Genomic DNA, 27066 nt, shown 5'->3' on the forward strand with positions numbered 1-27066 from the left:
TAGGTGACTCCTCCCTTGGACGATAGTGCGCATGGGCATCAACTCCATTGTTAGATTGTTTTTCGCCATGATGGGAAATGATGGAGTTAGTAGAAGAGAAAGATGTTCATGTGTGATATCCAAGTAAGATAAAGCTGGAACAGATACAGGTCCTGGGGAGGTGGGTGGGCGTGTGTGGATCTGCAGCTCTACATGCCAAGAACAGATGCATACTGGTAAGTAGCATATTCCGTTCGAGGCTTATGAGCTGCAGATCACACACTAGCATAGACTATATAGCAGTATCTCCCCTAGCGGTGGTCACCTGTATCGGTTGCAGCAGTTTGAAATAAAGTTTTAAGAACAGCTTTGCCCACAGAAGCTTGTTGCTTTGCGTGTACGTCAACACAATAGTGTTTAGTGAAGGTGTGTGTTGTAGACCATGCGGCTGCCTTAGAAATGTCTTCTAAGGGAATGTTCTGTAAGAATGCCATGGAAACCCCTAGTTTGCGTGTGGAATGTGCTCTAGGGGGAACTGTTAGTGTGCGTTTAGCTTTCTGGTAGCATATTGGGATACATTTAACTATCCACCTAGCAATCCCAGATTTGGAGATGGGGTTGCCCTTATTTGGTGGAGAGAAAGCTACTAACAATTGTTTTGTGGAAATATTTAGTTCTGTCCATGTAGTAAAGAAGGGCTCTTTTAACATCTAAGGTGTGAAGAGCTCTTTCCGCTACAGAGTTTGGGTTTGGAAAGAACACTCTACTGATTGGTTAAGATGAAAAGGAGATATGACTTTTGGAAGGAATTTTGGATTTGTCCTAAAAACCACCTTGTTACGATGTAATTGTAAGAATGGTTCTTGTATGGTTAAAGCCTGGATTTCTCTTACCCCTCTGAGGAATGTGATTGCGATAAGGAAAGTTACTTTCCATGTGAGGAACTGTAGTTCGCATTTATGTAGAGGTTCAAATGGGGGTCCCATGAGCCTAGTAAGAACAATGTTTAGATTCCACACTGGAGAGGGTGGTTATCTGGGAGGAATAATTATTTTAAGTCCTTCCATGAAGGCTTTGATTGCAGGGACTCTAAAGAGTGACAAGTACTGTCGATTTTGTAAGTAAGCTGCTAATGCTGCTAGGTGGAGACGTATGGATGAGTATGCTAAATTACATTTTTGCAAGTATAGTAAGTAGCAAATGATGTTCTGGATGGATGCATCCAGTGTGTGTATATTATTGTTAGTGCAGTAAATGGCAAATCTTTTCCATTTTGCAGCATAGCAAGCTCTAGTAGGAGGTCTTCTGGCTTCTTTTATAATGTTAATGCAGTCTGGTGGCAGGTTAAGGTAACCGAACTCTAGGACTTCAGGAGCCAGATCGCCAGATTCAGTTGACATGGATCTGGATGTCTGATCTCTCCATGGTTCTGGGTTAATAAGGACGGTGAGAGATGCAGTTTTTGGTGTGGAACGAGAGAGAGTTCCAGTAGTGTTGTGAACCACGGTTGGCGTGCCCACGTGGGAGCTACTAGGATCAGTTTGAGAGACTGCTGCCTGAGCTTGCGTACTACTAGTGGAATGAGTGGGAGAGGCGGAAAAGCGTACGCAAATCTGCCTGACCTTTTCATCCATATCGCACTGCCCTTTGACTCCGGGTGGGGGAAACCTGGGGGCGAAGGTTGGGCATTTTGCGTTTGTGTGTGGCGAACAGATCTATGTCTGGTTGGTCCCATTTTTGGAAAAAGGGCAGTAGAACTTGGGGATGTAGTTCCCATTCGTGGATCTGTTGTGTCTGTCGACTTAACAGATCAGCAATCTGATTGTGAACCCCTGGAAGGTGTTCTGCAAGTAGGTATATGTTCTGAGGAATGGCCCATCTCCAAATGTTCTGTGCGAGCTGGGACAGCTGCAGAGAATGTGTGGCTCCTTGTTTTTGTATGTAATACATGGCTGTCATGTTGTCCGTCCGGATGATGTCAGCCTTGTTCTGTACATGTAGTTGGAAGGATTTTAGTGCTAGGAATACTGCTAGCAGTTCTAGGTAATGGATATGGAGCACTTTCTGTTGAGTGGTCCATTTGCCCTGAGTGGTGTGTCCGAGGAGATGGGCTCCCCATCCTGTGAGTGATGCGTCTGTTGTCAGCAATATCTGTGGAAGAGGCTCTAGGAACGGCCGCCCTTTGGACAAGTTTATGTTCCACCACTGCAGAGAGCGATGTGTGCGAATGTCCACCAACACCAGATCTGTGAGTTGTCCGTGAGCCTAGTTCCACTGACGTGCTAGACATTCCTGTAAGGGACGCATTGAAGTCTTGCATGAGGCACAATGAAGATGCAAGATGCCATCATGCCTATGAGCTGCATGAACACACTGGCTGGAAGAGAGTGTTGGTTTTGAAATATTGTGGTAAGAGCTTGTGTACTGACTATCCTGGCTGGACTGGGATATGCTAGGGCTGTGGAGGTGTTTATGGTAGCTCCTAGATATTGGTGTATATGAGAGGGTTGGAGATGAGACTTGGGATAGTTGACAGTGAACCCCAAGTTGTGTAATAGTTGGATGGTTTGGTGAGTGTGTAGAACACATTGGTCTAATGACTTGGCTTTTAATAGCCAGTCGTCTAGATACGGGAAGACATGAATTTGTTGTCTTCTGAGATGTGCTGCTCCTACTGCAAGACATTTTGTGAATACTCTGGGCGCAGTTGTTACCCCAAATGGAAGGACTGTGAACTGGTAGTGTTGTCCGACCACCACAAACCTTAGGTACTCCCTGTGAGAAGGATGTATCGGAATGTGGAAGTAGGAGTCCTTGAGATCTAGTGTGGCAAGGAAATCACCTTGTTGCAGCAGTGGGAGCACTTGTTGAAGAGTGATCATATGGAAATGATCTGAGTGTATATACAGATTTAGGGGTCTGAGGTCGAGTATTGGTCTCAGAGTCCCATCCTTTTTGGGGATAAGGAAGTACAGTGAGTATACCCCTGTTCCTTGATGCTCTAAGGGAACTGGTTGCTGGAGAAAAAGGACGGCAAGCACTTGAAAGAGGACCGAGAGACACGTAGTATCGCCGCTAATAGTTACCTCAATCATGCAAGTTACATACACATACATGACACGGTCCAAGGCTACACAGTTGAATACACCGGTGACTGGCAGTACAAAAGAGAACACACAGCCTCAATGATCTATATGGGGACTCAGAAAAACAGCTTGTGACATCCATCAGAGAGCTGCGTGAACAATTACCTGGTAATCCCCTCAGCACAATGCAAACATGCACATACATGACACTGTTCAGGGATCCATCATCTACAGCTGACATTAAATGACCATTCATCATGGTCCACCCATTAAAGCAGTGCACTTTGTGATCTGCATGGTACATGTTCTTTGCAGCAGGCACATTAACCCTCTGTGCTACCTTTCCAGGAGTCAACCCTTCCACTAGACAAAACTGGGATCTCTCTCTAGGAAACACATTAATCACCGAAGTTATGACATTTTTATTGTTTCTGAAAATTGCTGGAGGCCAGGAAGGAGGCAGCAAGCTTTTTTTAAACCATAATATACTTGCAAACACTACTCACCCACCCAAAATAGGTACCCAGTGCGGTCACATCGTTCGCACCGCCCTAACCTGCTCAAGGTTCATGTGACCTTGAGTGACAGAGTCACAGTGGATCACTGTTGCTCTAGGGTGTGCTGCTTCGTAGGCCAGCCTGGAGATAAACTTCAGTATGGATTGTGATGGACAGGCCTTCAAGGTTAACTCACAATTGACACCACTAGGGTACACCTGCTTGTGCTAAGACATCAAGCATTTTAAGGCCTAGTGGGGCCTTCTTAGGTCTAGCATGGGAATATGCTCCCTCAGTAGAGTGGTCTGGTGGACTGTTCATGAAGGCTGAACCCAGTTCCCCAGTTCCAAATTCGACAGCTCTGGCCACAGTGCCACATCCTCTCCCCCACTGAACACCATACTGCCCCACTGAGAGAAACTCGCACTGCCTTCAGCTACAACCTTATTGTGCCCGCTATAAACACTTGGATGTAGCTCAATTCGAATTATGCACTTGATAAGAGTAATATGCTACCTAAAAAAAAAAGTAAAAGCAACCACTCATAGGGAATGCAAGATTAAGTAAAGCATGTGAAATGTAAGCAGAAACAACAGGGTTACCTTAACGATCTCTCACTCACTATTCAGAAATCAGCAAGTGGTTTTACCTGAAAAGTTAAGGACATGACTACAGGGCCCTAAAGGGAACCGTTTCAATGTCCATTGCTTATTTCCTTACAAAACGTAAGCAGTATGGGTTAAAAAGACCACATCCATAAACAGAGCCATGGTACACATTTTGTTTTCCAATCCACCCATCAACCAGGTATTGCAGTCCGCTCCAGGAATGGTACACTTTCCCACCTGCGGAAATCAATGCTGTTCAAAGAAAGACTAGAAAACTAAAGTAGCGCTTCACTGCAAAGTCTGTAAAGTGAGGCTACTGATGTGTTTGGGTGCGAATAAAACCAATCTGGCCACTTTGCAATATTTAAAACCTTCTAGTTCTCTCCATCCCGCTGCACTTTGGAATACAAAAATGTCAGAAAAAGGGCATTTCTCGCAAGAGTGTTTTTCTTGTTTGGATCCATTTCACAGGGAAGCAACTAAATGAAATAAGGAAAGAGGCTGTAAACCGTTTCTTCAAGTCACAGTTTTCAGTAAGTGAGGAGCAAGACAGAAAGAGGGGGAATAATAGGAAGAGAGGGGGGGGGGGGGGGGGGGGGAGGAGGGGACAGCTGCCAGCACAAAAAAGAAGAGGACATCGCCCGAGTCCGATTGCTCTCTGCCCGTGCCCGAACGTCCACGAAAGCAAGCAGAGCCTTATCTGAATGCCTTTGTCCCCCCCCAAAATAGTGCCGCCTGGGGCAGACCGCCTCTACCGCCCCCCCCCCCTTTGCTATGCCACTGGGCCTTTGTGAAAGGATTCCTGTTAATCCCAGCGCCCGTCATGCGCTGCAATTAACAGGAATATTTTCACGATGGCCCACAATCAGCACCCAGCTACGCTGTATTTAGAAAAGAAATGAAGCAAGTCCGAAAGCACGATGTGTAAAGCACACGTCGTGCTGTTGGACTTGATGCATATCTTTTCTCAATAGAGCGTGGCTGGGTGCTGATTGTGGACATTTGTGAAAGTATTCCTGTTAATTGCAGCGCATGACGGGCGCTGAGATTAACAGGAATCCTTTCACAAAGGCCTCAGGCAACCAGTAAATTTTAAACGCAGGCGGCGACGAGCATGTGTGCGCACTTCACATGGGGCACTGCGCGCTCGGTGCCTTAAAGGTGCATGGGTGCTCAGGCGCGCACGTTAGTGGGAACATAGGTCTGCGCCCATATTTTTGGAGGCTCCTCTGTAGAAGGAGCGCCGAAAGGAGCCACGCGTTTGTGGAGACTAATGCTCCCATGGACTTAGCAGTCTCGGTGTCCTTTTTCATTTTTTCAAGGGCAGTGTCGACAGCCGGCCCAAATAGCTGTTCTTGGTTGAATGGCTGACTGAGTATGGTAGGTTGTACCTCTGGCTTACAGCCTGAAATGCGTAGCCAGGCATGCCGTCTAAGGAGCACACTGGTGTTAATTGATCTAGAGCAGTGTCTGCTGCGTAAAGTGCACATTTAATGGACGCATTTGAAATTAGCTTGCCCTCTTGGATAAGGTCCTTTGCCAGGGTTTTATACTGGTCAGGCAGATGTTGTAAGAGATTTTCTAACTGGTCGTAGTGTGCCCTGTCATATTGTGCCAGTAGTGCTTGGGTGTTGGCAATACGCCAGTGATTAGCTGCTTGTGCTGCTACTCTTTTGCCAGAAGCTTCTAACAGTTTGGATTCTTTATCCGGGGGTGATGCATCTCCAGAGGTCTGGGAGTTGGCGCGTTACCTAGCATTGGAAAAGACAAGAGAATCCAAAGGCAACTGTCCTTTGATGCAAGTAGGATCTTCAGGGGCAGGCCTATATTTCTTTTCTTTTCTATTTCTATTAAGAACCCTGGTACGGACGGGGTCTTTAAATACTTCAGGGGCATGCTTAATGACTCCTTTGATCATAGGTAATATTTGCACTGACTTTTGAGATTGTTCAAAAGTATCTAAGAGGAAATCTTCCTCTGGTGCGTCGGAGTGCATTGTAACATCATGATAAAGTGCAGCTCTATTTTAATATTTGGCCAAACCCCAGGTGATCATCTGGGGGAGATGTTTTTGAGGGATATGGCTGTGGGTCTGGTAGGTCTGTTGGGATAGGGAATGCCCAATCATCAAGTGGGGAGGTATCTGGATTCGTGAACGGGTCATTAGGACCCCCCCGACCCCCTAGGTCATCATCATCATCATCATCATCCGGAGGTGGTGTATGTGGTGGAGAAGTTACAGGTAAGGGTGGTGTAGGCAGAGGAGGTGGGTTAGAAGGCAGTGTAGGAGAAGAAGGGGGCATAGGTGATGTTGCAGAGTCCTTCTTGTGCACAGGAACTGGAGCAGATTGTGTGTCCAGTTTTCGTTTTTAACATGGCACAGCCGTGACATGTCCAGTTTTTGGGTTGATATAAAACGTTTTCTGCCTTGGATCGATGGGATCTGGGTGAAAAAGTTCTTGTTCCTCGGTAACAGTTTCCGGTGCAGATTTTTTCGGTTCCGAGCGAGGTTGTGGTTGATCCTTATAGATTTTGGCTTTAGGGGGTGTATCAGAGTCCTTAGCTGTTTGTTTCGGTGCTGAGGATGTTAGTTTAGGAGCCGAAGCTGGATCTTTAGGCTTGGGAACCTTTGAAGACGGTTTATCTATGGGCCTTGGCGTTTTCGGCGCCAATTTGGAGGTGGAAGGCGTCGGAGCCGATTTCGGCGCAGAGTGTTCTTTTGGCTTCGGTGCCGAAGGGACAATGACATGCGGTTTGCTCGGTCCCGAGCTACCGGAAGGCTTGTCTTTTTTCTTTGGAGGCGAGCCCGGAGGCAGGGCTTCTGAAGGATGTTTTCGGTCTCGACTGGGGCCAACAGGTGAAGTCTTGACCACTGCCTTAGGTTTTGGAGGGGTTGGGGCAGTAGTACTCACACGTTGCCCAGGAGTGATGAGGTCGTCTGAGTCTTCTGCCTCGGAGAGGATTTCGAGATCCTCGGAATCTTCTTCTGGGACATCGGGGCCTTCATCAAAGAGGTCCTCTGGTTCCGGGGCTGGTCTCTGTGCCATGATGTGTCCTCTAGCCCTTCGATCTCGGATGGTCTTTTTGGATCGAAAGGATGCACAGGCTGGACAGCTGGACTCGTCGTGTTCAGGTGATAGGCACAGGTTGCAGACCTTGTGATGGTCACTGTGCGGAAATTTTGCTCCACACTGGGGGCATTTTTTGAAAGGCGTCCTTTCCATGAGCCGTAGGCCTTACGGCGTGGATAGGCCCAGCGGCCCGCGTCGACGTCCGGAATCGAGCCCATGAAATCGATTTCGAAGATGAAGGTGATTCGATGGTTTTTCTGTAAATTTTGTGCTTCGCGAAGCCTGGAATTGAGATTTCCAACCGGAGCGGAAAAGTTGCATTCTAACCCAATGGCGGGAAAAAACAATCTAGCGATGGAGTTGATGCCCATGCGCACTATCATCCAAGGGAGGAGTCACCTATCTCATGACTACAAAGACTTCTTCCAAGACAACAACAACGTGGAAGCACCCGAGCCCACCACCAGATGGCGATCTACTATGCTAGTGTGAGATCTGCAGCTCATATGCCTCGAACATTAAGATTATGGGCAGTAACAGCTCAATCATATTGCAGAAGGCATAAACAAACAGAGAAAAGACCATTTTGTACCTACCTTTGCATCAGGTTCCTTTTCTTCCTCCTCGTCTAAATCATCCTCCTGACTCCCGTTTCCAGCATCTTCAGTATCACTCTTCTGTTTCTCTTCTAATAAAAAGAGCACATTGTTCTTCTTTAGGGCTCGCTTTAACTTAGTTACCCTCACTAATAATCTTGGATTGACTCATACTTTAAAATAGGGTTTAAAGTTCCATACCTTGCTTCTCATCCACCTCCATCTCACCTTCGTCGTCTTCATCTTCCACCTTTCCTTCCTCCTTATCACTCACATCTGGTTGCGGATCATCAGTCTTCTTGTACTCCGCAGCACTGGGCTGCTTCTGTATTAAGAACAAGGTTAGCTTTGATGTAAACAGAGGCAAGAATTATAGGACAGCTAACCGTTATTTATCATGTCTTTTTTAAAGTCTATATGGTCTCACTGTTCTCTTAACTATCACACAAGCAAAGACAATTAGTTACAACGCTTGGTGTATGAGCTTGCAGTTTCAAGTGTTCATGCAAACTGTACAAAGCACATAAACAAGATTAAATACTGCAAACTACCTACAACATTCCGCAAAATAACAGGAAAAATTACCACAGACTGAAGTATCTTGTGAGGCATGACATTTTTTGTGAGCAGCAGATATGGCAGATAAAAAGTTGGAAAACCACACATACCTTTCCAGAAAAACAGAAGAGAATGATGAGGAAAACCGGTAGAGCAACAGTCACAACATAAACCACCCAGAGCCAAGGTCGTTCCTCTGCAGCTGCCATCATCTGTCCAACCACACCAGGCTGAAAACACAAGCAGGCATCAGGGACTAGAGGAAAGTTAGGTTTCATCAATTAAACAAACCAGAGTTTAATCACACTTTAGGATTAAAGATCTAGTTGAACAAGTTACATTCTTTCAAACCAGGTGCTTACCTTCGGTAATGCTTTTTCTAGTGGATACAGTATCTATCTGCGGATTCCTCACTTTTTAAGTAGCCCCCATACACCAGCATTCCACTGAAACTTTCTCGGTAGCTCTTCTATGTCGACAGGGGCATCAGTATCCACATGGCTCCACGCGCAGCACAGTGTGATGTGACTGGAGCCATAAGAAGCCCCCGCCACACATTTTTTACAAAACTTCAAACATATTAAAACTCATTTACATACTAATCAGACAGACTTCTTTTTGGTACATGCATACAAGAAAGGAGGTGGTGTCATAGTTGGTGAGAAATCTGCAGGTAGATCCGGTTTTCACCAGAATTAGGGTTACATATGAAGGGAGGTCCAAGGAGCTGCTTTACAAATATCTGCCACAGACTCCTCTAGCTAAAGCAGAAAATGTGGCTCTAGTAGAGTAAGCAGGACATTCTGTGTGCGCCATGGCGTAGCAGATCTAAATACAAAGAATGATCTATCTTGCAATTTCTCTGTGAATCGCTTTTCCTTTTTTCAATGCACCACCACAAAAAACTGGTCATCCAGTCTGAAATCACATGTCCTGTCCACGTAGAAACTGACAGCTCTTTTGGGGTACAATCAAAGTCTTTCCTCTTTTTATGTTGGATTGGGAGCACGATAGAAAGTTGGGAGGAGCACAGAAAGTGAGGACGACAAAGTGGGGAGGACAGAAAGTGGGGAGGAGGATAGAAAGTGGAGAGGGTGAATGACTGACCCAAATGGAAAGGATTAACCACTTTTGGCAGGAAGGCAGCCCTGTTTCTCAGAACCAATTTGTCAGGGAAGAACGTTGTGAAGGTAGGCTTTACACTTAAGGCCTGTAGCTCACTAATTCGCCTCGCTGCTGTTATAGCAAGAAGAAAAATCACCTTAAATGTAAGAAATCTAATTGGACAGCTGTAAAGGTTCATACAGAAAACACATTAGATAAGAACTAAATTAAGATCCCACGGAGAAATGATGGGAGTAGGAGGGTATTCATTTGTAAGTCCCTTAATGAATCTTTAAACTATAGGAGATAAAAAGAGAAGGTGGATCCAGAAAACAGAAAAGCCGACTAATAAGTCTTGAACGTGGCAATTGCACATCCTCGCTGAGCCAAAGAAAGAGCAAAACGTAAAATATCCGACAGATGAGCCTTCAAAGGATCTAAAGAGTTCTCTATATCACTTAACAAATGCAGACCATCTGCTAACAAATATTTAGTGGAGTGTCTGCTGGATGATAAATTAACATCCACCTCATCAGGGAGTAGCAAAAAGGAATTCAGGTTGACTCGTTCAATCTCCAGACATGTAGATGTGGGGGTGCAAACCCTGACTCTGAATGAGACAGTCTGCCCTGAGAGGGAGAGGGAGCTGAGGGCAGAGGGAGAGGTGAAGGTCTGTGTACCACACCCTTCACCGCCCATCTGGGGCTATTAATACAACTTCGCAGTAGTATTGTTTGGCAAGACTTGCACTGACTGACCTTGACAGCCAGATGTATCGCCCACAATTCTAACAGATTGATATGCAACAACTGTTCCTCTTGAGACCAAAGTCCAATGATCTCCAGATCCCCCAGATGAACCCCCAACCCTAGGATGGAGGCATCCGTTATAACTGTCGCCAATAGAGGAGGGTTGAATGGCTTCTCTTGAGATATACTGCCGGACGCACCCACCATTGGAGATCCACTGCACTGTCTTTGGAGATCTTGACAGAGGCCTGGAGATCCCAAATGAGCTGAAACCACTGCCTGCGGAGACCAGTGTGCATGGCTGACCAACAGAACAGAGGAGGCTAACAGGCACAAGACCTCCAGCACTGGAACCATTGCTCGAGTCTGAAACACTGAAATCATAGCTTAGATGTCCTGAATCATCCGATCAGGAGGGAAGGATCTACTCGCTGTGGTGTTCAGAACTGCCCCTATAAACCGAGTGTGCTGAGAGGGCTCTAGGGGAGTTTTCGGCTTGTTGACAGAAAAGCCCAGGTTGAACAACCACTGAGTCGTCAACCGCAAGTGCTACACCACCAACCCCAGAGACTATTTTGATGAAGCAATCGTCTAGGTAAGGGAGTAGTGGTATTCCCATCCTTATGAGAGGAGCTGTGACCACTGCCATCACCTTCGCAAAGACTTGAGGAGCAATAGTAAGACCAAACGGAAGGACCACAAACTGATAATGTTGAGAACCCATCATGAAACTGAGATACTACCGGTGCGACTTCAAAATAAAGATGTGAAAGTAAGCATCCTGCAAGTCGACTGAAACCATCCAGTCTTCTTTCTCCAGAGCAAGAAGCACCCGAGCTAGGGTCAGTATTGGGACATGCTGAGTTTCTGTATGTGCCCTGGGTCCCTGCCAAGTAGGTTCCCAGGGCCTGTGCTCTTTCCCCAAACCTAACCCAAACCCAATTGGCATCTCTGGCCACAGGTCAGCCCCTAGTAAATGGTACCACAGGTACCCAGGGCACTATGACCAGGGAAGACCTCCGCAGCACTTATTGTGCCACCCTTAGAGGCCTTGTACCTTTACACACACAATGCCTTTGCAGGCTGCGTGTCTTGAAGCAGAACAAAGTGAAGAGTCGACATAGCACACATCCCTCTGTGCCATGCCCACAACCCACCGGTATAAGTCAGACACCCCTCTACCTGGGTGCACTATACCAGTGGTGAGGGTACAGGTGCATTAGCCCTATACCCCTACAGTGTCTAAGTCTATTCTTATACATTGTAAGTGCAGTAATGCCATTTAGAGTTTATGGTGCTGGGAGTTTGTCATTACGAACTCCACAGCACCATAATGGCTTTACTGAAAACTGGGAAGTTTGGACTCAAACTTCTCAGCACATAAAAACCCACCCTAATGCCAGTGTGGGATTTAATGAAAAAAGCACACAAAGGCAGGTCAGAGATCACCAGATCTTCGGTCAGGATTGCCAGGGAGACCACCTTGTGGTTTTGGGCCACTCGGGCCGTTAGCGTCTGGCGTACTTGGGGCCAACTTGGCCTCGAATCTCCAATAAATGCCTGCAGTCCTTTTTTGGATGATACACTACACCCCCCCCGACTGGAGCTGGTAAGAAAAAAATTGATGCCTAAAGACAACCCTGCTCCCAAAATACCACGGCCTTGGGTGGCCCAACCAACGGTGTCCCAGCAACCCCAAGCCTCCCAACTTACCTCTCCAACCGGTGGTCCCCTCCAGAAGATCTTTGTCCCCCCCAGCCTGCAGTGTTTGTTGCAACAGGAGAGTTCCCATTAAATTCAACAAGGCACCTGATGCCAAAATAGCACCCTGTGCCACTGCGGGTGCACTTTGTGTGCTAACTCGGATCCCCCTTTGCCATGAGCCTAACACCAGGAGCTTTGCTCCCACAACCTTGGGGTGTGCTTTTGAGCAGCCACCAACCGGAGGCCCCCCTATCCCCCACTGGATAACATTGGGCCTCAGCACTCTGCACCTGGCCGCCCTAGAGCGGCTGAGGGTGCTCTGAGAATGCATCCTCAACACTGGTGGAACCCTGGTTCTAACCGCAGAAACCCAACTCTCACAACCAAGTACTTACCTGTAAACCAATAAATCAATGTTTCGCCTATAGGATTGCATTGGCTGCTTTTCAAGAGATTTGTTACAAGTGTGGAGTTGATTTGTATGGAGCTCCAAGAAAAAAGCAAATATATAAAAACTGCTTTACTTACCTTTTCTCTAGGAAATGTCCCAGTGTGATATCAAAGCATATCACAGAGTAGAAAACCTAATCCATAAAGTAATCTGTAAAGTAATCAAAACGAATCCAACAGTAATTTTAACTGTATTCAAAGCATTTACAAACCTGCTACAAAGTAATTTTCATTCAGCTTGCTTGTTTTGTACAACCTGCCTTGAAAAGTACCATTTACAATTACCTGTGCCAGGCTTGCTTGGTTCTAGGAAATAAATCTAGCCTAATATTTTTATACAAACAAATTGGTCCAAGTTCCGTCTTTGAGTGCGTGACATCATTTCTTGCCTATGCTTAGCACTACCCTCTGATAAAGCCTTACTGCTCGCCCACACTACTACAAGAGTAATGTATTATCTACTTTTACCTTTGCCTACCTTGGGGGTTCCACTGGACTCTGTGCACATTATACCTTACTTTGGTATAGTATATACAGAGCCAGCCTCCTACAGTAACCTGCTCTCCTAACGGATATCCAGTCTCACACAGATTATATGAACCACTACCAAACTATCGCAGAAGGCGAAGTGTGGAGGGTACCCTTTAACTTGAAATTAAAAACAGGAAATACTGCAGGACTCCTCTGCAAACTCAGACTGTGCTTGATCCCCCACCATAATAACAGCTTTGGTTCAGAAGGAATACAGAAAGAACCAAGGAGCAACTTGACAGACTGAGGTGGGTCTTCTTTTAGGAGACCAGACAGTAGCACCTTTGCTGAATGCACCCCAAAAACCTTTGGAGAGGAGAGAAGTTTACCAGCAAGATTCTAACCGATTTCACCATTGGGAACCACCTTTTAAGCTATGAAGTGGTGGTCTAAAACTCTTATTCTTGACGGTGTGGAAAACAGGAGGTAAATGGTAACCTGAGATATGTGACCAAAGCCCAAGAAGAAATAGGCATAAAAGAAGTTGTCAACCTCCGTTTAATACCATTGTGTCTGTAAAAACAGAAAATTGAAGTCAGCGGCCACAAGCAAAAGTCCACAAGTTAGGAAACTTCATAGGGCATAAGTTTAAAGGAGGCCAAAAGGATGAACATGAAAAACAGATTGCAACTCTTAAAAAACACAAATAAGTGGTAGTCTGACCAGACACCTGATTAACTGCATTCAATAATAGGCACAAAGTACTTTCGACACAGATTTCCAAATCCTTTTCTCCTAGAACAAAAATTGAAGAATGCACACTATTTCAAACTGAAATGGCTACTAAGATTTACTGTAGCACCATGCTGCAAACACCAATATATATCAGCATAAACTACCCTAGTAGGCAGATTGATAGACTGCCAGCAAAACCGCAGCTACATCTGATGCTAACTCATATACTGAAACTATTAATTTTTCCCCAAAATGCCTTTGTTCTGTTATAACTCTTTCCACCCTAATCAGATGCAATGAAGGTACACAGCTGAGTTGCAAATCCTTGTAGTAGGGATGTCCAACTGAATCTGTGGCAATCAAAATAACAGGAGCAGGAGCTCTTTGCAATACGTCTTTCTGTAGCACATTTTGCAGGAGGAGCAGAGGGAAATTCCAACCTAAGGACGGTTGACTGCTTTCTCACCCCCTTTCGTCTTGGACCCTCCCAATGAGAATATCCCAAAGTTATCTGAAGACGCCATCAGGATGTTGAGGGAAAAAGCTCCCAGGACCCTCCCCCACCCATACAGTTATCTTACAGAATAGTGTGGTACCCCAAATTAAAGTCAAATATCCATACTAGATGCAGTAGGGAAAGAGGAAGTCGAGTCAAAACCAGCAGGCTTTGAAGTGGAGGGCTCTGGTCTGAGTAGATCAGTCTGCATGCAATCTTCTTGTGAAATTTGTTAGACATGTGGTGCAGATCTGAGTTTACCACTGTACTGTTTTCTGCAGGATTGGGATGATAATTTCAGCTTGGGGGTGGGAGTGGAGATTATAGAGGGGTGGGGTTAGAGCTATAAGAGGAGAACCTTTGCAGATCAGTTGTTTAAAAGAGTACTGAACTCACTCTGACTCCACTCGTGGTTGCCCTTCAGATACTGTAGTTAGAACATCTTTCAATAGGGCTAAAACCCAGGAGGTGTCTACTCAGAATGAGGTTCCTCGCTATCAACCCGGGCCATACGGTATAAACGTCCAGGCAAAACACTTGCCATTATTCCTCTTTACATCTTTAGGTAGTATTAAATTTCCTTTGAATTATTTGAAGCAGGTTGGACTTTGATGGTAGAAAAGCTTTCACGTCAGGTGTACTGCTCTAAGCTCAGGAGTTTAACGAGTCAAGTGTCCTTGAACCTGAAGGTGCCTATATAAGCTTCCCAGCCTGCATGTGACATCTCTCAATGTTTTAAGACAACATGCCCTGCCAGCAAGCTTTCCATTAGATTTTTCAGATTGCACTATCAAAAAAAAGTCTAACTCCATTTTGATAAAGTTAGTTTGATAGGTTCCTCTAAAACTGCTTAGTACATGGCAATCTGTAGCTAAATTAATAATTCAGAACAACAAATGCAAGAAGCAACAAGAAGCAACAAGCAGAAGCACTTTTGCCCTTTGTGTTTCTGAACTCTCACTCTGGTGGTGTATCATATGCTCTAAAGTGGAGGTTGACTTGGCCTAATATAAGTGAAGATACACACTATTGAGAAGAAAGACTTATGTGAAGCCCTGCTTGCCTTTATACATTGTGCAGACATATCTGCAAAAGGACTAGCATCCAGAATTTGGAACTTTGTCACGGCCGAACTATCAATTCACAATTTTTAGGGTGAATAGCAGTGGATGTTTCTTTTTTACCAGGAAGTAGATTATTTTGCTGTCCTCGCAAAGATTATTGGGTTCACTACTATTCTTTAAAAGTGTGGATTTCTTGTTACAGACAACCTAGGTGGAAACATGATTTGTTTCAAGCAAATGGCAGAACCAGTGGTTTAAATACAAAGGCATAAACCTACTGCAAAATACATAACAATTGTTAGTGATCAGCTATCCAGTGCACTCTCTCAGTTCAAACTTTTAATATATTCTAATGACAGTTAACAAAAGTGAATCATGAAATAGCAGAACAACAATGTTGAAAGAGAAACTGCTGACATAACCCCTCAACTGCTGGGTATAGATCACTTGTTGGGGTCGGGGGAGGGGACGGACAACGACGGACGACGACGACACGATAGGCGCGTTGTATACTGATGGCATGCTGTTCCCATTTGATGACCTATGCACAGACTGATATTCCACAGGACAATTTCTGCTGTATGGTACCTTGACAGCAGCTACGTATACGGTCTGGGGCTGATGTGATGTGGAACTTAAACCTCTCCCCAGCCGTCACTTCCTTTGTGACACCTCCAATACCCACCGCCTCGGGTCTTTATGTGACCCTGAGGGACAATTCTTGTTCCAACCTTGAGGTGCTATGGGTTGATGGGAGGTGGACCTGGGGAGCCCTTTTTCAGCTTGTGACTGGGCAAATGTGGGGAATGGCGCCCAACATTTCCTGCAATGCTCGTTTCAAACTAATCCATCATGCCCTCCACTGAGCGCACTTCACGCCTATGAAACTTAGTTTATATTCCACCTGACTATATGCAATGCGGAGTTGCTCCGGGAGACATCCTCCACATGCTGTAGGGGTGCCCCTACTTAACCCATTATTGGTCTGAAGTGGTACGACTATTGGCCAAAGACTCTGACCGTGCTCTGACCCCTTAACCCTGATTTGATCTCCTGGGTATTTACTCTCGCTCTGCCAATTAGTCACTTGCCGCTCCACTGACCTTGCCTTGTAACTGACTAAGTGTAAAATTACTATGAAGTGGAAGATTGCCAAGAGTCCTTGGATTGAAATTTGGCAGATGAACGTAATATGAGGGGCAACATGTGAGGGTATCGCTTTGCTTCTTGAAGCCCACCAGGGTAAGCACCCCTTGGAACAAGCGAGGATTTGGAACACAATTCTAGCAGATTTTCGGGGAGAAGTCAGAATGCAGATGAATCCTCCGACTGAATGACCCATTGACTGCACCCTTCCTACTAAGCACCCAAGACCTGATACCTGAACCCCAAACAGTACTTGTGATTCCCCTGCATTATTTTTGTACCTCATCATTGGGCTGCGCTCCCATCTCATGATTCTCTTTCAGAAGAGCCTAGCTCTATCATCATTGCTTGACAAATCAGGGTATCTCTTAGGGAGTTGGGCCTGAATGTTTGTTTGATCGATCGCTTTTTATTCGCTTACCTTTAATATGCTTACTTTATTCGCCATGATGCACACCAAATTAGTGGTGACAAGCCTTAAATGTAGTTATGTCTTGGATTTCTATTATGATGCCATATACATTTTTTGTTGCTCCCTTATTCTCGGTGCCTAATGACCCCTTTGTTTGGTTTGAATAGTACATGAGAACATCAATGTTTAGTATACAAAGGAAAGTGCTGTTAAAATTTCAATTCAGGACAATTTAGTTTAAAAAGAAAATAGATGTTGAAAGAGAAACTGATCTACAGTTAATGTACAGACTTGCGAGACTGAAGAAAGCAACAATGGTAAAAAGCATTCAGGAAGGAAAAGGATACTTTCTTGTAGTCCTAGTTCTGTACCTTTAGAATCTTCATTGAAGTCAGAAGCTACAATAATTCACCACCACCTGTGTGGACTCAGATGCAATATTGTGCACTGAAATGGAAAGACGAGGTGCCAGTAGCCACATGATGAGCAGCATCCTATGGGGCCTATAGGAGGTGAAGGTTTTCCTTGAATAAAGTCTGCATGACTATAAAGAGCCAATTTCAAGCCTACAGTGCAGTATCTAGGTGCATAAAAGCGTGAAAGTGAATCAGAAGGAAAAAATGCAGGCAGATAGGCCTACATTGAAAGCAAGAGAAAAAACATCATGTCCCTTAGGATTCCAGGAGCTTTCACTACTGATACAATGTACTGGCAGTTGCCTCAGAGAGCCAGTTTGTTTTTTTGAAAATGTATGCTGTATGTTGTTTCCAGCAGGTCGTTTAGGACTTCAATGTATGTAGATTTGCACAAAGTACAATCAGGACTACAAGTAACGAATAGTTTACCTGTCGGTGTAGTTTTGCAGCTTGAAGAACTTTTCTGGATTCACTATGCTGTGCATTGTTCCGCCATCTAGTGGTTGGGTCTGGAATTGTAGTATTTTTCTTTTTTTTTGCTGGTGGGCGTCAACGACGTAGTACTATTTGGTGTCTCTCTGTGACGTTGACGGACTTCCTCCGGAAGCCCCACCTTTGGTAGCCTTCTTCAGATACTTTTTTGTCTGTGTTTTGTTTCCATTTGTCCTCCTTACGGTTATCTTCCTAGGTGGAGGAGGGTGGGTTCGCTAGTGAATCCAGAGAAGTTCTTCAAGCTGCAAAACTACACCGATAGGTAAGAAACTATTCGTTTAGCAGCGTGAATCTTTTATGGATTCACTATGCTGTACATAGACTTTGTAGCGGTTTGCTAGTCTTGTGGCGGCTGGGTGGAAGATGAACCTTAGTTTGTAAATGGATTGTAAATAGATGCCTTTGTCCTACTTGTGCTTCCTTGTTCATTTGAATGTCCACACAGTAATGTTTTGTGAATGTGTGTACTGAAGACCATGTTGCAGCCATGCAAATGTCTTGGATTGGAGTGTTAGACAGAAAAGCAATTGTTGCGCCTTTCTTTCTAGTTGAATGCGCCCGAGGCGCTTCCTGTAACATCTGTCCTGCGTGCTTGCAACACAGTTGTATAGCTTGCGCTATCCATCTTGCAATTGTGTTTTTGGTTACTGGTCTTCCCAGAAAACTTTTTGCGAAGAATACAAATAACTGCTTTGTTTTCCTGTATTCTTTAGTTCTTTCCACGTAGTACATGACTGCTCTTCTAGCGTCAAGCGTGTGTAAGGCCCTTTCCGCTTTGTCCTTTAGATTTTGAAAGAAACTTGGTATCTGTATACTTAGATTTATGTGGAATTTTGATACCACCTTTGGCATGGATTGTGGATCTGTCCTCATGACAATTCTGTTACTATGTATTTGAAAGTAGGGCACCTGTAGAGTTAGTGCCTGCAATTCGCTAACTCTACGTAGTGATGTTATTGCCACTAGTAATGGTGTGTTTATTGTAAGCATTTGCAGCGTTGCTTTGTGCAGTGGTTTGAAAGGTGCCTTCATTAATTGTGCTAGAACAATATTCAGATTCCATGTTGGTGCTGGTACCCTTTTTGGTGGTGCCCCTTCCATGAATCATTTCACCACATGTGAGGTGAAGAAGCACTTTCCTGTCTCCCCTCTTGAGTACGCGACAATTGCTGCTAAGTGCACCTTTAGTGATGTAAAGCATAAATTACTTTGTAGTAAATGTGTGAGGTATTTGAGCACAGTTCTCTCTTGTGATCTTTGACAGTCCTTTTGTAATACACCATTGTGTGCATCTTTTCCATTTTTCTGTACAACATCTTCTTGTTGTCGGTTTTCTAGCTTCTCTTAGAACAGCCATTGTGCTTGAGAAGTTTTAGATGTGCAAATTCTAAGTCTTCAGGAGCCATGCCGCTAGGCCTAGGCTCTCTGGTTCTGGGTGAAGTACTCTTCCGTTTTGCATTGTTAGCAAATCTTTTCTTCTTGGAATTTTGTGCATTGTACCGTGTGAAATTTCCATTAGTTCCGAGAACCATGTCGGTCTGGCCCACTGTGGTGCTACGCGAAACAATGTAATCTTGCTCATTCTGCACTTGCTGATCACTTTGTTCAGCAATGGTATTGAGGGAAAGGTGTACGCAAATATCCCGGACCAGTCTATCCATAGGCAATTTTCTAGGGACCGGCTGCAAGGTCACCTGGATGCGAAGTTGTGGCATTTTGCATTCTGGGGTGTTGCAAACAGGTCTCCCTGTGGGGTCCCCCACTTTTTGAAAATCTTCTGGACTTCTATTTGGCTTCGTTCCCACTCGTGGGATGCTGCTGTTTGTCTGCTCAGTCTGTCCGCTTCTAGATTTTCCTTCCCTGGTAGGTGTATTGCTAACATGTCTATCCCGCGTGGGATCGCCCATCTCCACATCTGCTGTGCTAGATTCGAGAGTGTGACAGCGTGAGTCCCTCCTTGTTTGCTGATGTAGAACATAGTTGTGGTGTTGTCTGTATCAACACCTTTTCCCATATAGCTCTTTTTGAAAGGCTTTTAAGGCTAAGAACACAGTTTTTAGTTCCAAGCTATTGATGTGTTTCACCGCATCCTGTGGTGTCCACAATCCCCTTATCTTTAAATTGCCAGTGTGTGCTCCCCATCCTATGAGGGAGGCATCTGTTATGGTCACTGTTGGTGTTGGGAGGTGTGAAAGGTCTCCCCTGTGCTATATTTGCCTTGTTCCACCATGCCATCTCTTGATGAATTTTGTTTGTGACAACCACTAGATCCTCCCAACTCCCTGAAGCTTGTGACCATTGTGTTTGGAGCCATTCTTGAAATGGTCTCATGTGCAGACAGATGTTGGAAACTAAGTAAATGCATAAGGCCATCATTCCTAGTAGTTTCCCCACAGTCCGACGATGCCCCTTATGGTATAGATTAGTCTCCTTTATTAGAGCGGTTATCCTCTTGTCGTTGGGGAATGCTTTCCCTAGCACAGTGTTTATTTCTGCGCCCAAGAACAACTTCTTTCGTCTTGGTTCTACTGATTATTTTTCCTCGTGTATGGAGAATCCCAGCTGTACTACCGTCTCCATCACTTGTTGTATATGCTGTTTGCATAGGTTGTATGAGTTTGCTGTTACCGGCCAGTCGTCTAAATAGGGGTAAACCTGAATTCCTTGTCTTCTCAGATGTGCTGCGACTGCTGCCAGGCACTTTGTGAACACTCTTGGTGCTGATTTTAGACCAAAAGCTAGCACTTTGAACAGGTAGTGTTGTTTGTTTATGACAAATATTAGGAAACGCTTGTGTTTTCTGTTTATTGGGCTGTGTAGATACGCATCTTGTAAGTCTATTGTTGCCAGGTAATCTCCCCTCTGCAACTGAGGTAACACTTCTTGTAGTGTAGTCATTTTCCATTACCGGACCCAGGAAGCCCCCTGCATGCGCATTCTCAGGTCGACGAAGTTCTAGACTTTCCTCTTTTCGTCGAACTGTGGTTGTTGTCGAGTTACCGGTGGGGATGTAAGACCCCGTTCCGTTCTCCGACGATTTTTCTCAGTTTTTTCCACGATTCTTCTCCAACTTGGGAGCTTCTCCGTATCGATCCAGACCCAACAGCGGAAGACGGCTACCAAAGGAGGGGCTTCCTGAGGAAGTCAGTCGATGTCACAGAGACACCAAATGGTACTACGTCGTCGACACCCACCAGCAAAAAACCCCCAAAAAATACATATATATATATATATACACACATATATATACACACACACACAGACTACAATCCCAGACCCAACCACTAGATGGCGGAATAATGCACAGCATACTGTATCCAGAAAAGATTCACGCTGCAAAACCTTTTCTTCTGCATGTTAGATTTTTCACTAATTATTACAAACATACATTAATTTCTATGTTTCCGGTTTGCAGATTTCCACAATTAGTACATTTATAAGGCATGCTGTAGTGGCTGCTTTTCCCAGGAATGAGATGAACTACCACTTAATGGTATGTGATACTGCAAGCCCTCACCCCCCAAACAACAGTCTCTCTAGATGTTGCTAGATGACCCTTCTGGTGTCCACTGAAGAAAGGGAGCGTCCTGCTGTTGTATATGGTTTTGGAAAGAAAATAGGTAGTATAATTGTTTGATTAATATAGAAATAAGACACTGCTAGTTGCAACAAAGGATTATGTTACATACCCTGCAAGCATCTGTTCTTGGCATGCAGTGCGGTAGATTTACATGCTTTGCAAACTCCTGCCATATAGAGTTGGGTTTGGATGTGTTCAAGTTGTTTTTCTTCCAGGAAATCTTTCAAGACACTAGGTAGAGTGGCTCCTCTTGGTGATAATGCACATCGGCATCAACTCTATTGGTAGATTGCTTTCCCGCAGGCGGGTGAGAAAAAAGTGTAAAATAAGGGCGAGTAAAGAGATATCCATGCATATGAAAAGGTAAAGGAACTGCAACAGGCAGAGGTGTCCGTGGAGGAAGGTGGGAGAAAATAAATCTACAGCACTACATGCAAAGAGCAGATGCTTACAGGGTAAGTAACAATCCATTTGAGGCATGTGTGGCTGTAGGTGCACATGCTTTGCACAGATTATATAACAGTGCCCTCCAAAGCAGTGGCTAACCTGCGAGTGTTGCAGTTGTTTGAAAGAGTGCACGTAGCAGTGCCTGACCTCCATTAGCTTGCTAGAACACCCACAAAATAATGTTTACTGAAAGTGTGTAGCTATTAGGATATTACCCAGGGAAGCAATTTAAGTCCATTAACTTGTGAGTAGCGTGCTTTAAGAGATGTAGGTAAAGTCCTTTTGTCTTTAATGTAATATGTCTGAATGCATTTAACTATCCATTTGGCAATGCCTGATCTGGATATTTGGTGCCCTTTATGAGGGGGACAAAAAAGCAGCAATGTTGTTTGGTTTTGTGAATGTTTTTAGTTCTGTCAATGTAATAATTAAGGACTCTCTTAACATCTAATGTATGGAGAGCTTTTTCTGCAACTAAGGCTGGTTGAGGAAAGAACACAGGTAACAATTGATTAAAGTGGAAATGAGAGACCACCTTTGGAAGGAATTTTGAGTTGGTGCAAAGGACTCCCAATCTCTGAGCAGCTGAAAGAAAGGTTCTTCTAAGGTCAGTGCCAAGAGCTCACTAACACATCTAAGTGAAGTACTGAAAATTAAAAAAGTGATCTCACAAGATGGACATTGAAGGGAGCTTGTATGTAGTGGTTTAAATGGTGGACCCATAAGTCTAGTGAGAACAATGTTAAGATTCCAGATAGGTGTAGGTGGAACCTGGGGTCAAATCACTCAAGAACTTCCATAAAAGCCTTGATTATTGGTACCTTCAACAAAGACAGGTGTCTATTGTGAGAAAGTGGCTCTGTATATACTGTTCCCTAATAGGTACAGGGTGTACAGAGTCCACAGTCCCCCAGGGGCTGATAGAGGTTAAAGTTAGGTATGACCTTACTCTCTAAAGTGGTAGCTTGGTCGAGCAGTAAGGCAGTACCAGAGGACAGTGTAAAGCATTTGTTGTGCACACTCAGTCAGCAAATGGTCTCACACACTCAATAACTGAACTCTAGGCCAATGGTTTATATATATAAAATATATGCTTGTTTTATTTTTAGAACCACAAAGGGAATAAAAATATACTTTCTCAGAATGAGAGGTTGAATATAAATACTTTTGCAATAAGCAATGGATTTTTGTAAACAGTCACAGTTGGTTGCAATAAACAATCCTATTTCCTAAACATAACAATGCATTGAGCTCAATGGTAAATTCAGGTTATTTGTAATAAATTACTTTTCAGATTACTTTTGGAATTCCAGGTCTGGCTCCTAGATCCAGCCCTGGGACAATATTCAGAATCAAGTGGTGAAAGTCGACTTAATTACTGTACTGATTTTTAAATAATTTTTAGCTATTTCAAAAGTTGACACTTAGAAAATATTTCAAAGAAAACATTCAATGGATCTCTATGGCAAGAAAATCAAGTTGCAGGTAGAGTACTTTATCGTTACTTTTGTAATCCATGTCTGAGTACCTAGACTCAGCACTGGGGTCTTTATCAGAAACAGGTAAGTAATTACGTTTGCAGAAATTGTACGATTTTAAAAGAATATTTCAAGATTGCAGAAATCAACACTTAGAAGAAATTTCACAGAAAAGCAGTCAATGGTTTCCTATGGAAGAAAAAGGAGTTAAAGGCAAGTGTAGTTGTGGGTACTTTTCAGAGTCAGTGCTGGGCACCAAGATCCAGCACTGGGAGCTCACCTAAGAGCAGGTGAGTAAATTCGTTTTTGGTACTCGGCTGATTTTTGGTGAATATTTTGAGTTTTGAAAAGTTCACACTTAGAAGAATTTCCAAGAAAAAGCCAGCCAATGTTACCCTATGAGGAAAATGAAGATCGCGGTTTAAGGGTAAGTTCTTGACTGGCAGAGTTGAGGTTCTGGGCATAGACTCAGGGGTCTCCCAGTGTCAGGTAGGTACAGTCAGTTCACCCTCAGCGGTTTCAGGACGGCCGGGTGCAGAGAGAGTTAGGCCCAATGTTAGCCTATGAGGAATAGGGGGGCCTGGTTTGGTGGCTGCTGACTAGCAGGCCACGCGGCTGTGGGAGCTGGGCTCCTGGTCACTCACTCAGGGCAAGTGGGGAAGTAGGCTAGTGTAAAGATTGCACTGCCAGGGCCACTCGGGCGGCTGGGTGCAGGGTGCTTTTGAGCCGTCGGGCACTCAATGGAAATCAATGGGAATGTTCCGGTTTGGAAAAAGGCTGCAAGCTCGGGGACGAGGATGCTTCAGGTACCACCACTTCGAGAGGTAAGTTGGGTAGTTGTAGGTTAGGTGGGTACCCCGGGATTGGGCACAGGGGGCCGCAGGGCGCCGGGGTGCCTTTTGATGTCGGAAATCTTACCCTCTTGTTGATCGCGGTTGGGGTGGCACTCTGTTCTGAGGCTGCAGGCTTCTTCCGGAATGTCGAGGGGGGTCCTTGGGTGCCGGACTCGGGGTCACAGTCGCCGTGGGGTCGTCCTCAGGGTCTTTGTCCACTCCGGCACTGGCCAGGCTTGGCTGGTGCAGAGTGTGTTGGGTCCGCGGTTCCGGGCTGCTGCCAGGGGTTAAAAATAGGTTTCTGAGTAGAGCCTCTACTCATGGGAGTGCCAGGGGCTTAGAGCCAAAAGGTAGCCAGGTCCTCCGGGGTTTGGTGAGGTTGCTGGCCACGAGAGATGCCGCGCTGGTGCAGGTCCGGGAGTCGACAGGCCGGTAGGGCTGGGGCCAAAGCAGTTGGTGTCTTCTTCCCTTTTTAGCAGCTGCAGGGCAGGTCTTTGTTCTTCTTGCTCTTCTTGTAGTTTTTCGAATCTGGAATCTGGGGAAGGAAGGTTCAGGGTGCCCCTAAATACTAGATTTAGGGGCGTTACAGGTAGGTGAAGGCCAGGGACCAATGGGTCCTTGTCCTGGGGTGGGTACACCCCCTATCCTGCCTCTCTCCTGTGGGAGGGGGGCAGTAGCCTAATCCGGATAGGGTAGGGCCCCCCATCTTCAAGATGGCGAGAGCCCGGAGATGTGCTTCACCTCGCCTCCCCCACCTGAGGGGTGGGGTGGGCAGGCTGGCACATCCCCTGTCCTTGTATGGGGTTTCCGGCCAAGCTTCCCGCCAGAGTGGGGGGTTGCAGTGGCCTGGGGAAACTCCAAGAGGCCTTTGAAGCTTCCCTTTGCTCATCCTGGGGGAGGAGATTTATCACCTCACCCAGGATGTGCATTGTTGCAGGCCCGGGAGAGCAGGGGCTCTCCCACCCAGGGGTCCAGCAACGTGTCTGCTGTGTGGCAGCCTGGGCAGCCTCAGAGCAGACGTGGATTGTAGGTTAGTTGTAAGGGGGCATCTCTAAGATGCCCTCTGGGGTGCTTAGTACATTAAATCCCACACTGGCATCAGTGTGGGTTTAATGTGCTGAGAAGTTTGATACCAAACTTCCCAGTCTTCAGTGTTGCCATTATGGTGCTGTGGAGCTCGTGTTTGACGAGCTCTCAGCACCATGTACTCTTAAATGGCAGCACTGCACTTACAGTGCCCAGGAATGGACCCGGGTACTGTAGGGGCACAGGGCTGCTGCTCCTGTGCCCACACCATAGGCGTAAAGCACCCAGCTAGAGGGGTGACTGATATATGCCTTGGCAGTGTAGGTGATGGGCATGGCACACAGAGATGTGTGCCATGTCGACTCTTTGTTTTGTCCTGCACCCAGACACTCAGCCTGCAAAGGCAGGGTGTGTGTGTAAGGGTACAGGGCCTCTAAGGGTGGCACAACGAGAGCTGCAGCCCCTAGAGGCCTTCCCTTGCCACAAGGCCCTGGGTACCTAGGGTACCATTTACCAGGGGCTGACATGTGGCTAGGGTTTGCCAATTTGGAGTTGGTGTGTTTTAAGGAAGGAACATAGGCCCTGGGCACCTGATTGGCAGGAGTCCAGGGTACACTTAATCAAAGTACATTCAGCAATTTAGCAAAAAGTGGGGGCATACCATGCAGAAAGATGGCACGTTCTCACATCTATTAATCAGTCACTGGAGCCAAATGTGAGTGTATGGATACGAAAAGCAAGGCCAGAGAGCTGTAGATGGTGCAGGTAACAAAATGGTTACTTACCAGTAGGAGTAGTTTTGCAGCTTGAAGAATTTTCTGGATTCACATGCTGTGCATCATTCCACCATCTAGTGGTAGGGTCCGGAATTGTGTTTTTTTTCTTTTTCTTTCTTGTTTTGGTCGCTGTCAACCACTATTTGGTGCCGGGTACGTCCCCTGTGTGACATCAGACGTTATCCTGGAGGTCGACGTGCATGGTGGCCATCTTCGGATTCTTTTTTTTGTTTTTCTTATGTTTGTAATCCTTGAGATGGTTTTGAAAAATACTGATGTAATCCTTTGCTTCCCCACCTGTTTGTTTTCCTCGCATGTGAATCCAGAAAATTCTTCAAGCTGCAAAACTACTCCAATTGGTAAGTAACCATTTTGTTTTGCAGCGTGAATTCTTTACTGGATTCACATGCTGTGCATCAGATTATGAAGCGGTTTCTCCTGTGTCTGGGAGGCTGTGGTGAAAAGAAGACCTTGCAAACAGGCGTTGAAGCACCCTCTGTCCAATTTGAGCTTCCTTACTCAGTATATCAACACAATAATGCTTTGTAAAGGTGTGTGGTGATGCCCATGTTGCTGCTGCGCAAATGGAATCAATGGGTATATTGGCCATAATTGCCAGCGTTGCTCCTTTCTTTCTAGTGGAGTGATCTGTTGGTTGCATTGTTAGTTCCTTTTTGCCATTGGCATAACATAATTGGATAGCTTGTACTATCCATCTTGCAATAGTTGCTTTTGTGACAGCTGATCCTGTGTTGGTATGTGCGTAAGCAACAAACAATGGCTTTGTTTTCCTGATCTTTTCGGTTTTCTGCAAATAATACAGTAAAGCCCTCCTTACATCCAGGGTATGGAGGCTTCTCTCTGCTGTAGTTTTTGGGTTCTTGAAGAAAACTTGCAGGAGAATCTTTTGATTTAAGTGATACTTCGATACCACTTTTGGCAAAACCTGAGGGTTAGTCTTTAAGATGACATTATCCTTGTGGATTTGTAAGTAGGGTTCTTGTATAGTTAACGCTTGCAGTTCACTTACTCTTCGTAGTGATGTTATAGCAATGAGAAAGGCTGTTTTAGAGTAATATGTTTGAGGTCCGCTGCATGCATGAGCTCAAAGGGTTTTGTTATCAGTCGAGAAAGTACTGTATTTAGTCTCCATGTTGGTACAGGAGCAGGTCTTGGTGGAGCTATTCTTGTTGCTCCTTCCAAGAACCTTTTTATGATTAGTCTTGTAAAAAATCTGTTGCATGGTTTTCCTCTTGTGTATGCCACTATGGCAGTAAGGTGCACTTTAAAGG

The 27066-nt window shown here is 45.2% G+C and overlaps 1 protein-coding gene across 1 annotated transcript in view; it reads right to left on the reverse strand.

Annotated features, from left to right (window-relative positions):
• Nucleotides 1–27066, reverse strand: part of CANX (calnexin) — a 499168-nt gene that overhangs the window by 48657 nt on the left and 423445 nt on the right. The window contains exons 12-14 of the mRNA XM_085617760.1: nucleotides 8506–8625; nucleotides 8039–8162; nucleotides 7838–7929 (exon numbers count right to left, since the gene is read on the reverse strand). Coding sequence (XP_085473886.1) covers nucleotides 7838–7929; nucleotides 8039–8162; nucleotides 8506–8625 — 336 coding nt within the window. The remainder of the gene's footprint in view (nucleotides 1–7837; nucleotides 7930–8038; nucleotides 8163–8505; nucleotides 8626–27066) is intronic.

The sequence above is a fragment of the Triturus cristatus genome, chromosome 7, assembly GCF_964204655.1.
Source record: "Triturus cristatus chromosome 7, aTriCri1.1, whole genome shotgun sequence".
Classification (NCBI taxonomy): domain Eukaryota; kingdom Metazoa; phylum Chordata; class Amphibia; order Caudata; family Salamandridae; genus Triturus; species Triturus cristatus.